The sequence below is a fragment of the Molossus molossus genome, unplaced genomic scaffold (genome assembly GCF_014108415.1).
Source record: "Molossus molossus isolate mMolMol1 unplaced genomic scaffold, mMolMol1.p scaffold_m16_p_8, whole genome shotgun sequence".
Taxonomy (NCBI): domain Eukaryota; kingdom Metazoa; phylum Chordata; class Mammalia; order Chiroptera; family Molossidae; genus Molossus; species Molossus molossus.
Window position 1 is genome coordinate 7,016,114 of NW_023425402.1, and position 15,938 is coordinate 7,032,051.

The 15,938-nt window shown below is 39.3% G+C and overlaps 1 protein-coding gene across 16 annotated transcripts in view; it reads right to left on the reverse strand.

The window, feature by feature from the left end:
* Window positions 1-15,938, reverse strand: part of FKBP5 (FKBP prolyl isomerase 5) — a 159,333-nt gene that overhangs the window by 22,724 nt on the left and 120,671 nt on the right. For all 16 annotated transcript variants that reach the window (XR_004957567.1, XR_004957564.1, XR_004957568.1 and 13 more), the window contains 2 exons: window positions 12,647-12,789; window positions 11,607-11,721 (listed from right to left, as the gene is read on the reverse strand). Coding sequence is in view for 2 of the 16 variants with exons in the window: in XM_036247920.1 (XP_036103813.1) it covers window positions 11,607-11,721; window positions 12,647-12,789 (258 nt within the window). In the remaining 14 variants the exon portion in view is untranslated. The remainder of the gene's footprint in view (window positions 1-11,606; window positions 11,722-12,646; window positions 12,790-15,938) is intronic.

The window sequence follows — 15,938 nt, forward strand, 5'->3', positions numbered from 1 at the left end:
TGATTGAGTATTTCCCCTTTCCCATAGAGACATAAATGGTATGTCTTGTTGAAGCTTAGTCTACCCAGTCTGAAAATTTAATAGCAATCATGTTTCTTCCTGTTTTAAGTTTAAACTTCAAATTACTGATAACTGTATCAACAAGATTAGTGGATAAGAAGCAATAGACAATAAAACCAAGTGGAAACATAGGTTTAATTTAAACCTACTATTTCTATCTCTCTCTCCCTCTCCCTACCTCTCTCTCTGAAGAAAAAAAAAAAATCAATAAAGAAAAAAATTTTTAAACTACTAAATGGCAGAGGTTTAGAAATACTAAATTATTTAACAGATAATTATCAAATGCCACATATATTTAAATGTTTTTTTTATCCTCACCTGAAGACATTTTTACATTTATTTTCAGATAGAGGAGGAGGGAAGAGAGAGAGAGAGAAACATCGATGAGAGAGACACATCGACTGACACCCACATGACCCCAACCGGGGCCGGGGACAAACTGCAACTGAGGTACGTGCCCTTAGTGGGAACTGAACCCGGGAGTCTCTGGTCCGCAGGCCAACAAAATGCTACATATATTTAATATCAAGTATATAATGGCTTAAACATTTAGAACTGCACCCTGGTTTTGGATGCTAGGATGAAAAACAACTGAATGACCATTTCCCCAGTGACTTACAAAGATGAACTAAATACAGAAGTTCTTTTTTTTCTTTAAGAGTCTTAATCTCATTCACAAATATATTTGAATAAAAATGGAAAGCCCAAAAGGCAACATCAACAACTAACATAGCTATGTCTCTTGGTGGAGAAATAAATGTAAAGTGTGACAGTATCAATAAATACTCTACTATAACGCCACAAACCATTTCTTAACCACTACCTCTAAAAAGGTTAAGTAAAGAGGTCAGTTTCTTGGGGCCTCATTCCCCACTCCCCTCAAACTCACTCAGCTCATTTCCAGGGTGATTTCATATTAGATAAAGGGCTTTTATGTTCTTTCAAGACAACATTTTTAAAATGCATATTTTTTTCTTGATCGATTAGACTTTTTTTTTCTAGGATAAACAATTCTCTGAAACTTTCAACTACTTTTAACAGTAGGGTTATTCATTCCTTACCATTTAGGTCTTTGACTCAAGAAAAACTGACCATTCGTACCATAGCACAACAAAAATAACATAATTTGTCTTTCATAAGAAAATTCTTTATTCCTATTTCTGTAATATAAGGGCCTAGATTAAAATGTAATGATTTCCTAAAATGTTTTTTTTTTTTTTGGACTGGTTGCTCTACTTTAGATCAATAATTTGCTTTAGTGATTTAAAAAAAAAAAAAAACCACTCATTATGTTATACTCATTCCATGGAGACAATTATTTTCCAAATACAAATTCAATTTCAACCTACTCTACTTTTGAACTACATGATCTCAAAGGTAATGTGAAGCTCTAAAATTCTATGATTCTATGACCCAGTAATACAACTCTCAATATAGGCCAAAAACTAGTTTCAAAGGTAATTCCTGTAGTTAATCATTTGATCAGTTACCTGTAGCCTGGACCTGAGAAATAAAAGAAACCCTGCGCAGTAAACACAGTCATGCAGACACAGGGGCCACAATGTCTCCCGGGCATGCATGCCTTTCTAACTCACTAGGACTAATACCTTCCGGATCTGCTCCCACTGCAGGCATGGGATAGAATCTGAGAAGCTTGGCCGAACCAGAAAAGGCCTGACGCTCGGGGTGGAGCTGGCATATAGGAATTTTGCTCTTTATCCCATACTCATAAATGCTGGAGATTCTATCCCACTCACTTTTGGAATGCTCTAGATCAAATAAAACTTAATCAACTTGCAACACAGTGATAGTTCTTTTGAACTGGAAAATATTTTCAAAATAAATTCAACTTTATTATATTCAAATACATAATACATACACTAGAGAAGTTCAGCAGGGAAGGAGTCCAAGGCTTAAGATATTTTTACTAGCGTAAATGCTGATGTTTCTAAAGTTGAGAAGTTTGCACTAAATATTCTTAAATCTGCCCAAGAAATTTAATTTAGACTAATGGATGACACCTTTCGTGGGAAAAGATATGCTGCGTGAGTAAAGTGAGTTTCAGCCCACGCACTGTGAAATTCCTCAAGTATCGAGATTTATTACCCTAGTAGTTCATAACTGAGTTGACAAATCTTTTTGTCTGAGGTTTATTGTTAGAAGTATGTTCCTCCCTAAAGCAGAGTACATTTGTAGGAGAGGAAACTATCAGTACATTCATTGTGGTTTTGGTTGATCAAGTTTGAATATGTTTTCAAAACAGGAAATGCAGAGACTGCAATGACTCCTGCCTGTGTGTCCCTTTGGGCTCGATGCATGTACTAGATATTAAAATACATAAATAGCCTCAGAAGTTCTCTTTACATGTGATATTCTGTGATATTAGTGAAAAAAAAAAAAAAGATTTACTACTAATAAACATGTTGGGGAAGATAAGTAAGCAAGCAAGAAAAGAAAAGTTAAAGTCAAATGATAATGGAGGCATAATTAAGAAAGCAAAAAAACCCCAAACAACCATTCACTGCTGGTCTAAGACAATAAGTGATAGAACCAATGTTTGTGGCCACCTAATAGGAAAGCAAAGAAATTATAATAACTCTTACAAAATACTTACTACCTTATATATGTGGACTAACCTTTTTTTTTCTAAGTTGGACCCGAACAAGCACTATGTACAGTACCATAAAATCTGAAACCAAGTGGGGGGTGGGGGGGATTGGAGGAAGGTGTCTAGGGTGTCTAGAGGGGAAAAAGGAGAAGCATCTGTAACAAAAATAAATTAATAAAAACTGCAAAAAGAAGATAATGCTATGCAAAAAAAAAAAAAAAATCTGAAACCGATCAACTAATCTGTGCAAGCACACCCCAGTTGGCATGTATATATAAAACCACCAACTTTTAGTAGAGACTGGAATGTTAGACAAAGAGGAGGTATCCTAGCCTCAGAGACTCTACAGCCCATTGATTCTTACATCTACAGGTAGCAAAGGCTATATGGCTCCTTAATTGGCTTCTGAACTTGGAACACTGGTGTGACAAGTTCTACAGGACTGCTGACAAGCTCACACACCCCACCTCGGAGCCTTGGTGCCACACAAACGCATGCCTATTGCCACCCTTCGAGTGATAGAGGTAGACATGCCTAGCTCCTACAGAGCCAGTTTACTATTGTTTTCATGGTCTTAACAATTGCTACTAAGAAAAAAAGTATGGCAGCTCTGGCTGTGGAAGACCTGTGTTTGCTTCTGACCTTGCATCTCTTAATGCAAATACTCACTTAATAAATATTTAATAATAACCACCATGACTCACTGGGAGCTTGGCCTCTGGGGCTCAGGAGGTCTGTTGCTAATTCCAACCAGCATAATTTACGGGAAGTAAATGATCTATGACGTGCCCAAAGAGAAGAAAAGTACATACAGGATGCTTCTACTTAGGGCTTTTTTTGGTGGGGAAAGAAATACACAAGTTAAAAAGGGACAATAGTTTCTCTTTACTTAAAGTCTATGCAACTTAAAGGGGGGGAAGGTCCTTCAAACCCCAAGAAGTCAAACCAAACCAAATTACTCAAGCTTAGCTATGCAATCTGAGTGTAACCACATCAAGTGAGCCCCGTCTGCTGCAAAACATCACTTAAACTGGAGCTCTGACTTATTGTTCTCTGACTGCCCTAGAGCAATTTTGTTTTGAAGAGCACAGAACACCCTGTTCTGAATGTGGCTGGCACATGAACTCAGTGTGCTGACAGCAATTTGTACTCCGATTAAAACGTGTGTGTACTGCAGTAACAAAAACTGGAATGCAAAAGCTGTATAATTTGTATTTTAGGAAGCAAAAGTGAGAAAGAGGCTACACAACCCAAAAATAAAGCTGTAAATGCTCCAGCCTAAAGACTTAGCTCTGGTGAGTGTCTGTTTTCTCTTTTCTAATTATAGTTGTTGGTGTCTGATAGCTTTGCACTCATTCCCAAAACAATTACTGGGTCATGGGGATCTAAATGGGAATGTTGTAATAGCATTACTAGACAAGATTGGTTATTTGGCCAGAGAAAACCAGGTTGTGACAGGTTACTCCCACTTGCCAAGGGTTTTTTTCTCTGCTGCCTAATTCATGCCAAATGAGCTTCTCTCTGCCCGTGTCTCCTGCCTAATAGAGCAAGAGCATCCAAGAAAGGGGACCTTAATGAACCCCTGAAAAGGCAAACGAGGAAGCAGAGATGGATTTCTAAAATCAGTAGAGCATATTTAATCACTGATTGAAGAGAAACTGTTCCTGCCAGGCATGGTGGTCATGCCTCCCTTCCTCCTCTGCACCATTTCGTACTATTTGAGATGAACAAATACCCCTACAAGGCTGCTTATGGAACTGAGGGACAGATGCAAACTGACAGCAGGCTTGGAAGCTGGCTAGTTGAATAGAATAACATTTATACAGACAACATATATCTTAGTCTAAACAGGAAGCATACTCATAGCAATAAATTCTACACCAACACAAATCCTCACCACTCTTCTCTTTACAAGGCTTAGCACTTTAATCAGACCTGAATTCCAGTCCCAGTTTGCCACTTAACAACTGTGGCTTTGGGCAAGGTCATTTAAATGATCTGACTCAGTTTCTTCATCTATAGAATGGGGGAAATGATACTAGCTAACTAATAATTGTTGAGAGGATTCAATGAAGTACTGATTAAAGCTTCTAGACCAATACATGGCATGCATGCATTCATTCATTCATTCATTCATTCATATGTCAGGGTGTCTATTATGTGAAAACAGTGTTATACATGGATACACAGAGATTAACTCAATGAATGTTAACTATTATTTCCCTGTAATTTGTGTAAATAATACTAGCTAAAACATACTTTAGAACTTGCTCAGTGGTTAGAGTGTTGGCCCTTGGACCTAAGGGTCTCAGGTTCGATTTCCACTCAAGGGCACGTACCCGGGTTGCAGGTTCAATCCCCAGCCCTGGTTGGGGTCATGCAGGAGGCAACCAATTGGTGTCTCTCTCATATTGATGTTTCTCTCTGAAAGCTGTCAAAGTGTGAATACAATTTAAAAGTAGGCAAAAGCAATGTGTTATGTTTCTTTTGTACCTACAGTGCCCAACCCAGAGTTCAGGGCCAGAAAGTAAATATTTATATAATGATTAATCTGGAAACAGAACAGTAGGGAAAATAGTAGCAATTTTCACTCATTTATAGAAATTTCCTTTTTTGATAAGTTAGTCAGTACTCCTATTTTTAATAAATTTTAAGGGCTATTTAAATTCTTGACTGATAAGGAGTTTTTCTTGTGTATTAATCCTCATTGGAGGAGAGTTTCTCCAATGATTTTTTTTATTTTTATTTTTTTATTTTTTTATCCTCACCCGAGGACATTTTTCCATTTTTTGTACAGATAGAATGGGAGGGAGAGAGAGGAAGCGAGAGAGAAACATCTACGTGAAAGGGACACATCGAGTGGCTGCCACCCGCACAACCAACCAGGGCCGGGGACAAACTGCAACCGAGTTACGCGCCCTTAGCGGGAACCGAACCCGGGTCTCTCTGGACTGTAGGCCAATGCTCTAACCGCTGAGCAAAACCGGCCAGGGCTCCAATGATTTTTTTTAGAGAGAGTGGAAGGGAGGTGGGAAGAGAGGGAGGAGGTGGGGGAGAGAGAGAAAATCACTGTGGAGAGATACATCAAGGGGATGTTTCCCGTACGTGCCCTGACCAGGACCAGGGGTCGAACCTGCAACCCAGGTACATGCCCTGACTGGGAATTAAATCCGAGACCCTTCAGTGCGCAAGTCAATGCTCTGACCACTGAGCGCCACTGGCCAGGGCTGAGCTTTTGTTTTTAGTACTATTCTAAAATAAATAATCCATTGGCTGGATTTTTTTTTAAATAACAAAAAGGCTATTTTCTACTAAGATTTTACTCTACCTTAAGTCTTAAAGATACCTTTTCAGAAGGAGCCATATAAATCCAAAATATCTGGAAGAATAAACACGGTCTATTTTAGACAAAGTGCCAGAGTACATTATTTTGTGAAAACATATAATAAATTGGTTCACAAATTTGCTCTCTCTTATTGGACAAAATTGGGCAGGGCATTCATAAATACTTTAAAAACATGGGAAAAACAAACTAAAAACACCTCACCTCATTGCTCTATTAAATCTCAACACGGGCACACATGAAACCTTTCCTCTATTTTTAACTTTTGGTGCCATTTTGTTTTTGTTGTTTTATTTACAAAGAGCACATGGTGAGATTTTGTTGTCATTTTAACCTTATGAGAATACCATTCCTATTTTTTGCAATCACTGATATGATTGTTTTATTCCTATCATCTTATTTCAGGTTTTCTATATATTGTTTTCTTGTTATTTTTCCTTTATTACTTTTACTGGATTGATTCAATTTTCCTTGTTACTCTACTTCCCTACTCACTGCTGGGTGGGTTTGGAAGTTCTACATGCTATTCTTAGTAGTATCTAGCATTACATTTTAAACAAATCATTTCAAGGTACATATAATTTTATCAATTTTAATTAATTAGCATAATCTCTCTTGGAATAAGAAAACTATTTTAGGCAATTAGTCTCCCCTCTCCATTTCCCTTCTGTGCTACATTTTGTTAAAATGACCAAGAACCTAGCTCCAGACTTGTTCAACTATTATTATTTTTAACATTAAAGTTCTACCTCCTTCAGGGATCTTTCAAGATAAATGTATTCAACTTCACTGTCATGTTCTGGAAATTACTTTTTGGCTTACTAATATTTCTTCTCCTGAGTCTTTGCTTCTTGGCTTGATTTTTTGTGTGATATTTTAGTATATTCTATAGTATTTTGTTTTTAAAGGTATGAATTTGCATATTCCTGAAAGTTAATTTTGTTCTTATACTTAAATGATCGTTTGGCTGAGTACAGAACTCCAGGTTTGGAATACTCACAGTGAGACACAGTGTTCAAAGCGTGGTCTTTTTTTTTTTTTTTCTTTTATCCTCACCCGAGGACATTTTTCCATTTTTTGTTCAGATAGAGTGGGAGAAAGAGAGTGAGAAACATCGATGTGAAAGGGACACATCGAGTGGCTGCCACCTGCATGACCACCAGGGCCGGGGACAAACTGCAACCAAGGTACAAAGCGTGGTCTTTTAAGTGTCGTGCATAACAAGCCTGACGTCGTTCTGATTCTCATTCCTCGACCACAGCTTGTCCTTCCCTGGAAGAGTTCACGATTTTCGTTTAAGCTATGGAATTAAGGTAGTTTGCCAGGATGTACTTGTATGCCACTATCAACTAGACCTTTCAGTTTCCAGACTCTTCTATCCTCTCTAGCAAATTTTCTTCTACACATGTTTGCTTAGATACACAATGTCTATCCTTGATATATTATCTCTGTCTTCTAGTTTTTCTCTCACCTTTCATCTCTTTATTTTTTGCTCTATGTTCTGAGATATCCTTGACTTTCATTTCACCAATTCAGAATTCTGGGACTTTCCAGTTTGGTTTTCAACCCTTCCTCTGAGTTCCAATTTTTTTTTTGGTATGTGCCCTAGGGGGAACTGAACCCGGGACTCTCTGGTCTGCAGGCCGATGCTCCAACCACTGAGCCAAATTGGCCAGGGTTGAGTATGTTTGATGACAATCCATTAAAAAAAAATTTTTTTTTTTTACTGAGAGAAAGAGATATTGACGTGCCATTCCACTTACTTATGCATTCACTGGTTGCTTTTTGTATGTGCCCTGACCAGGGACTGAACCTGCAACCTTGGCTCTGGGGGCAATGCTCTAACCAACTGAGCTACTCGGCCAGGGCAATAATCATATTCTTAATTTCCAGAAATTTTATCCCTTTTTCAAAGAAGCTGGTTGTTTGACTTGTGAATAATATCTGTTAAATTATCTCTGAAGATAGTAATTAATATTTTAAAAGTTCTCTTCTATCACTTCTTAGCTCACCTGGGTTCTTCTTTTTCATGGTGCTTGCTGATGATTCTTTGCTGTCTGGTCACATTACAGAGGGAGGCTGAAGCAAGATGAAATGCGTATCGCGGCCTCGGACAGCACTGCTACGCGGCTGCCCGCACTTCCACGGGAGGCCTTTCCGCAGGAGGGCGAGATCCCCGTGCCCAGCGCGAAGTGCACAGGAAGGCCGGGCCCTTTCACTGGGGAGGTGTGAAGGTTTACTTCAGGAGCACTGGAGCGTATTTATTGTTGTGCAGACCTGCTCTCTCACTTCCCCCTTTACATCCGTTTTAAACGTTCAAAACTACTTTTCGTCATCTGTAGTCTGAGTCCTAACATATGGAGTCTTTGGAGGCACATCCCTATTTTATTTGAGAAATCTGGCCTTACTGGCTTTAGCTGGGGAGCAAAAGCCACAGCCAGGCTCTAGAGTAGTAATTCTCAATCCTTGGCTGCAAACTAGAATCACGTAGGAGAGTTAAAAAAAAAAAAATCCCCTGTGGCCTGAGGAGTTCCATCCTCTGAGGTTTGAGACTTTTGTTTAACTGGTCTGGGCTGAAGCCTGGGCATCACAATTTTAAAAGCTCCCAGGTCATTCTAAATTCAGCCAAAGTTGAGAACTACTACACGAGAGGTTTACTGGCCCAGCTGTTCCATATTGTTTTCTAACAAGCCTGAGGACTGCCCCATGGCCTGCTCCGGCTCCCTGCACCAGCTCCCTGCACCAGCTGCCTGCGAGCTTGGAGTCCTGCCCAAGCTTGTCGAGAAGAACGGCATGTACCTCTGCAGAGGTCTTCTCTACACCTGTTTTGGGTTGTGTTTTGAGTCTAGTTTCCATCAGTCCAATTTCACCTACTTTACATATTCCAGAAATTTTTCATAATTTCGGATCCACTTCTTGGATTCTCCCTGATTTCCAGCATTAATATGGGTTTTTCCTCTCTTTTGAAGTCATTCCCCATCTTGCACGTCAGTGGGATTTTGAGAGGGGAAGGAGGTGAGAGGAAAGGGTACTCCAATAATCTGAATCCCGAAGATCACTCTTGACATTTTCACATTTGAAAATCACTGCCCTTTGTCTGTATTACTTGCAGGCAAATGTGGTTGAAAGCACTGTGCCACAAGAGGCCAGAGGGCCACGTCCAGCCAGCACTTCGACGTAGTGACCCCAGGCACGGAACTGAACACAGCAGAAAATGTGGGCGACCGGGAGTTAGGGGAAGAGGTGCTGCTGGCTATTTAGAGCCTTGTGTCAGTCAGACTGGATTTTCTGTGAAAGCAAAGCTTAAAAGTAACAATGTAGCCACTACAGGCAATTAAACTAAAGTGTGATGACTAACAGTCATAATAATGTCAATTAGAATAACTTAGAACACAGTGACTTTTTTAAAATGGAAAAAGGACAACACTGAATAAAAATTACAAGATGGTCATCTTAATTGAGGTAAGAAAAAGCACACCGGAATAGTGCTTGTTAATATACTGAAGATAATTTTCTATCATTCCTATAACTTTCATAAACATTTAGAATTCTATCACAGAATGTTTAGGGCGCGTGGGACCTTGGAAGTTAAGAGGTCTACCACCTGCATCGCTGTATAGGAAGGAAGCTGAAGCTGAGAGCGACAAGGCCCAGATAGAGCCACTGAAGCCAGAATCCAATCTCTTGACTCCTGGTCTAGGTATTTCTTCAACATTATACATTCTGAGCTCTTCTTCATTTATTCTAAACCTTATTGTGAATAACAGCTACCTAAACACTTCAAACTTCAACAGTACAGCAATACTACTTATAACTATTTCCAATTTGTTTTTATCCTCACCTGAGGACATTTTTCCATTTTTGTTTAGATAGAGTGGGAGGGAGAGGAAGAGGAAGAGAGAGAGACAGACAGACAGACAGACAGACAGACACAGGAAGAGGCAGAGGCAGAGGCAGAGGGAGAGGGAGAGGGAGAGGGAGAGGGAGAGGGAGAGGGAGAAACATGGACGTGAAAGGGACACATCTAGTGGCTATCTCCCACATGACCCGAACCAGGGCTGGGGACGAATCACAACTGAGGTACATGCCCTTTACTGGAACCGAACCCACAACTCATTGGTCCACAGGCCGGCACTCTAACTGCTGAGCCAAACTGGCCAAGGCCAATTTTTTATTATTTTTTAATCCTCACCCAAGAATATTTTCCATTGATTTTTAAATTTTATTTTAGAGAGCGGTGAGAGGTAGGAAGGAGGGGGAGAGAGATACATGGATTGGCTACCTCCTGGGGCCAGGGATCAAACCTGCAACCCAGGTTCATGCCCTTGACTGGGAATTGAACCCATGACCCTTCAGTGCTCGGGCCGACACCTAACCACCGAACCACACCAGCCAGGGCCCTATTTCCAATTTTAAAACAACGACTAATTTGGGCTAATTTGCCAGACTCATTAAAATAAAATATGGGTCCAAAATATATATAACATTAGAGTCTTTATTTTCAAATGGGCCTTTTATAGTAGTTCATGTTGCCATCTTTGTTTAGTGATTTGATTTTTTTTCCTTAATGGAAGTAGTCCTATCTTCTCCCATCCAAGTACTAACCAGGCCCGACCCTGCTTAGCTTCCGAGATCAGACAAGACTGGGTGCGTTCAGGGTGGCATGGCCATAGACAAGTCCTATCTTCTCACAACTCTTTTTTTGAAGTATTTCAGCTAAGTAAATGGCATCTTTCAAACATTTATCCATACCAAAGCATCCACTGAGCACCAAGTGTATATAAGGTGCTATAGGTGAGGCTGGAAACAAAAGGATGAAGAAGTCTAGTTCTCAAGCACTCAGTGTCCCAGGGAAATGGGCAAATGCTGATTACACTAGTAACTGACAAGCTGTGTACACAGTGGTATATACAATGTGCTCTGGGAGGAAGGATGACCAATCATCCAAGACCTCGGTAGTATCCTTACACCCAATTTAGCAAATGGAAAAATAGAATAGCCTCAGGTCACTCGATAAATGGCAAAGCGGACCTTGTCCCCAGGTCTCCTGAGGTAGAACAGAATGAATACTATCATCCCATTTTGAGCAAACCAAAATGATGAACTGTTTTTTATCTTGATGACAGCCAGTGTGATGGGTTTGAGAGGCCTGAAGGGCATTATAATCTACTGCACTGTTTAGCAGCTCTGTAACTGGTAGTCTATATAACTTCTCTAAACTCACTTTTCTCATCTTGGGATAATAAATCTTACCATATAAGGTTACTGTGAGAAATAAATGAATAAATATGTATGGCAACTCATACAGTTGTTAGCACACCAAGGAGACCATAGAGTAAGAATTCCCTGATGAATGGGATATGTTTATTCATTTGTTTGAGTTTGCAGAGGCTAGCACAGTACCTGGTACATACATGTTAAGTAAATGTTTACTAAATGAGATAGTTATTAAATAAATGTCAAATTAAAACTATTCTTAATATATATTCAGTATATTTATTTCTATAAGCAAGTTTTTAAAAAGAAATTTCCATTTCATCTACATTAATGGAGCCCAACTTTCAAGGACTAGTTGGCTCTCAGGTCAGTGCTTACCTTCTACTCTGGCTCCCTCATTTGGGAATGAATAGCCTTCTCCTTTCCGTTTGATTCTTCGGATAATTCCTCCATCTTCAGATAAATCCTCTCCTTTGAAATCAAGAAGCTCAATCTAGAAAGGAAAAAGATTTGGCTGAGAAAAGATCAAACAAAGCCAATTTAACATACTTAACGGCAAGGGCAACCAATTCTCCTTTCATTTTACAAAATAAAGCTGTTTTATGTTTATCTATGCACCTTAGTTTTTTGGAAGAGTAGGAAAACAAGAACACTGCACTTTCAATACCTGGAAAGAACCTTCATGTAATGATAATGTCTGAGACCACATCCTGTGGGAGCCGTGCAAAGACAGACAGGAAATACTAGGAAAACTGCCTGGCGGGCAGAGCGCCAGACTGCAAAGTGCCGGCCCAAAGCTGTTTGTCTGACTTGAGACACCACCACTTTTCCATCCCAGTTCATGAAATTCCCTTCTTAAAATGTAAGAATAAATTCTATGAAATCAAGCCTCTAACCACCTAAGGGTGTATTTTACCTAGTTATGCTGTTTCAGGCATTTCCTACCCTCAATTTTAAGGTCAGGTTTGGCCAGATACACATAATTCAGCACACAATGAATAACGTATTATCACCCCTACTGTGTCTAACGAGATCTGTGACATTTATAAACCTTTATAATATGAAAATACCTTAAGACTTGATCTAGGCACACTTCAACGTTTATTTCCACATTTGCATCCTGTCTTCTGGTCGATTTTAACGTCATACTCACACCACTGACTAGAACCTTTATTCCTATGCCTGGTCACTTGTTTATTTGGCTATGACCTTTTTGTGCCAGAGACACGTTTCTAAGAAAGCACTGGCACACAAGCCTTGGGTTTGTGGGAAACAATTCAAGAAGCCAAGCTCCAAAATAAATAAATTGGATCTCATTCTCAATAGCAAGCTCAGCTCCTTGTTCCACTCCCTGTAGCTTCAGAACCAGCACCAGAGCAGAGCAGATGCTAACAAGGCAGCCTCACACGCATACTTGCCTCAAAAAAGAGAGTTGCATTCGAGGGAATTTTGGGGACACTGCCAGCTGAGCCATATGCATATTCTGGTCTGCACAGTAAATGACACATCTCTCCTTTCTTCATGGAGGCCACCCCAATGTCCCATGCCTTGATAACTTGGCCTGAAAGAAAGAAAAAGGGGAGGGGCTGAAACTGTAGTTATGCTAAGTATTAAGTCTTGGTTCACTGATGTGGGCTTAGCACACATCTGAACCAGTTGTTTCTTTTTTAACCAAAACTATAGGCCATATTAAAAAAAAAAAAAAGATTTAATTGCCATAACACAAAAGTTAAAACGAATTTCCAATTCTTTACATTACATATTCAGGTAAGAAGCGTTACAAAAGAATTCAGTAAAAGCTACACACTGAGAAATAAATTGTGAGTTGTTTTTTTTAGGGCTTCTACAAGATACCCTACTGAGAAGGATGAAAGTATCAATTTCTCAACTGCTGAAAGATTAAGTCTTTGAAAAGTGGCAGTAACATAATCTTTGAAATGTGGTAGGTTGCAATTGTTGCTTAACTTATAATTTCAACCATAATAATAAGCGAATCTTTTCTAGGCAGAGATGAAACAAAAACAGTATAGAAAACGAAATTTGCCCTGGCCAGGTAGCTCAGCTGGTTAACAGTGGTTTGCAGGTTTGATCTCCAGTCAGAACACATACAAGAAACAACCAATAAATGCATAAATAAGTGGAACAACAAATTGATGATTTTCCCTCTCTCTCTCAAAAATCAATCAATACATCTTTTAAAAAATGGAATTTGTCCTTAAGAAGCTTATAATTTAGTCAGGTAGACAAAAACAAGAAACATCTGGAAAAGAATAAACTCCATAAAAGAGCCTATAAAATAAATTTTTTTTTCCCCTTTGAATTTAGGGTAAGGAAAAAAACAACACCTGTTCTTTTCTTTTTGTTGTTCTTTTTTTAAGAAAAGCAAAATGAGCCTGGCCGGTGTGGCTAAGTGGTTGAGCGTCAACCCATGCACCAAGAGGTCGTTGGTTCCATTCCTGGTCAGGGCACATGCCCAGGTTATGGGCCCGATCCCCAGTGGGGGGCATGCAGGAGGTGGCCAATCGATGTTCTCTCTCATTGATGTTTCTCTCTCTCTCTTCCTCTTTCTAAAATCAATAAAGAAAAAAAATTGAAAAAGAAAAACAAAATGGTATGTGTTCTTTAGTCAAATCACAAGAACTACAGAGTTCAGAATTTTACCTTTTGCCTAATTCCTAGAAACTAAAAGTTAATCTTACTGCTCAACTATAGAACTATATTAGCCTACAGAATCGTATCTTAAAAAGTCTCATCCTTTGGGAAACAATAGAAAATGTAGGTAATTTAAAGGGACAAAGTACAAAATTAAGGTGCTATGTCAATCAAAAACTTAAGTATTCACAGTGAGGTCAGGTAAACAATGAACCCCAGAGGAAGTGAATTCCAAAGACAGCTGATATTTGAACTGAGAGCTGGTGGTAGGATGTTAGAATAAGGGAAACCCTATACTAAGGTATGTAAAAAGGGAGGGATAAAGCATTCGAGACTTACAACTTCAGCATAGTTTACAGTAAGTATTATAACTTTAAAAAATATCAGATACACTTATTTTAGTTAAAAACTTATACAAAATATGCCCTGGCAGGTTTGGCTCAGCGGTTAGAGTGTCAGCCTGTGGTCCAGAGAGACCCAGGTTCAGTTCCCGCTAAGGGCATGTACCCCGCTTGCGGTTTGTCCCTGGTCCTGGTTGGTCGTGTGGGTGGCAGCCACTCAATGTGTCCCTTTCACGTCGATGTTTCTCTCTCTCTCTCTCTTCCTCCCACTCTATCTGAACAAGAAATGGAAAAATGTTCTTGGGTGAGGATAAAAAAAAAAACTTATACAAATTATTGCCCATTATTCAAACATGTAAAAGATAAAAGGTCATCCATATCCTCCTTGTAAGAAGCGCTGTTATGTTTCTTTTGTATCTTTCCAGTGTGTGCTGTTGCTTTTTAAAAAAATTTAAAACACAAACGACAACATACAGTACATTCAGTTCTGAACTGCCTTTTTATTTAATATGTAACAGATGCTCTGCGACTTATGACAGGGTTACATATGGATAAGCCCATTGTAAGCTGAAAATACCATCAGTCGAAAATGCATTTAATGCACCTAACCTACTGAATATCACAGCCTAGCCCAGCCAGTTTCTACTGAATGTGTAATGCTTATCTACATGTGTAAGTCAAACCTCAGTAAGTCAAGGACCATCTGTATCCTGACCTTTCTGTCAACAGAAAAGAGAATATGCACTTTAGAGGTTCAAAGTGCAGTCTGCTTGGACCTCAGACTGTCTGGATTTCAATACCAGGTCTGCCCCAAACTAGTTGTGTGACCTTGTGCTAGTTATTTAACTTCTGTGCTCAGTTTCCTTATCTGTAAAATAATAATAGATACTAATACCTGCCATAATAATCGTAGTACCTGCCATATAGCTATTTCAAGAATTACTGTACTGAGTATGTCAAACGCATGGCATAGTGCCTGGCATGTAATATGTATTTAATAAAGGATAAGAGCATTACCATCGTCATCAATACAAACAGACCAACCTTGTTCTCATTGACTGTGTAATACTCCAGTCGTTGTCCTATTGGCAAACAGATTACCAACAGTACTGTAATAAGAACATCTGTCCATATATATTTGCCTACTTTGAGCAAGTTTACTTGGAGAGTAAATGCCCAGAAGGACAAAGGTTATGTGCATTTTCAATTTGACAGATGTTGCCCAACTGCCCTTCTAAAATGGCTACGTCAGTGTATGTGCCCACATGTGACAGCAGCCCCAGCCCATCAGAAGTGGCGAGTGTGCTGTAACTGGCCGCTTTCCTGTCACCGATGCTCTTCAAAGACCGTTAAGTTTTAGTGTGGGCCCCCAAGAATATGCTTTTAAAACTATCAACTGATATTTTAAGACATTTAAATAACTTACACAGTCCTTCAGAAAATCTTTATATTGTGGGGGTTCTACTGTTCATTTGTTCAAGACATTTAGCCAATTACTGTGGAGAAAAGTCTGTCTAGGTGCTAAGAATACAAAGGTGGCCGTTCCCTTCTTCCTTAAGGAACATGCAATGTAGTATGGCCAGTGGAGGAGAAAAAGACATGTACTGTTTTTTTCTTCTTTTTTAAAACAAAGTATGGTAAACACTAATAGTCTATAAATAAGGGGCATTTGCCTTGGGGTGAAGGTTGGTGTAATGAGCAAAAGCTCAATTCATAG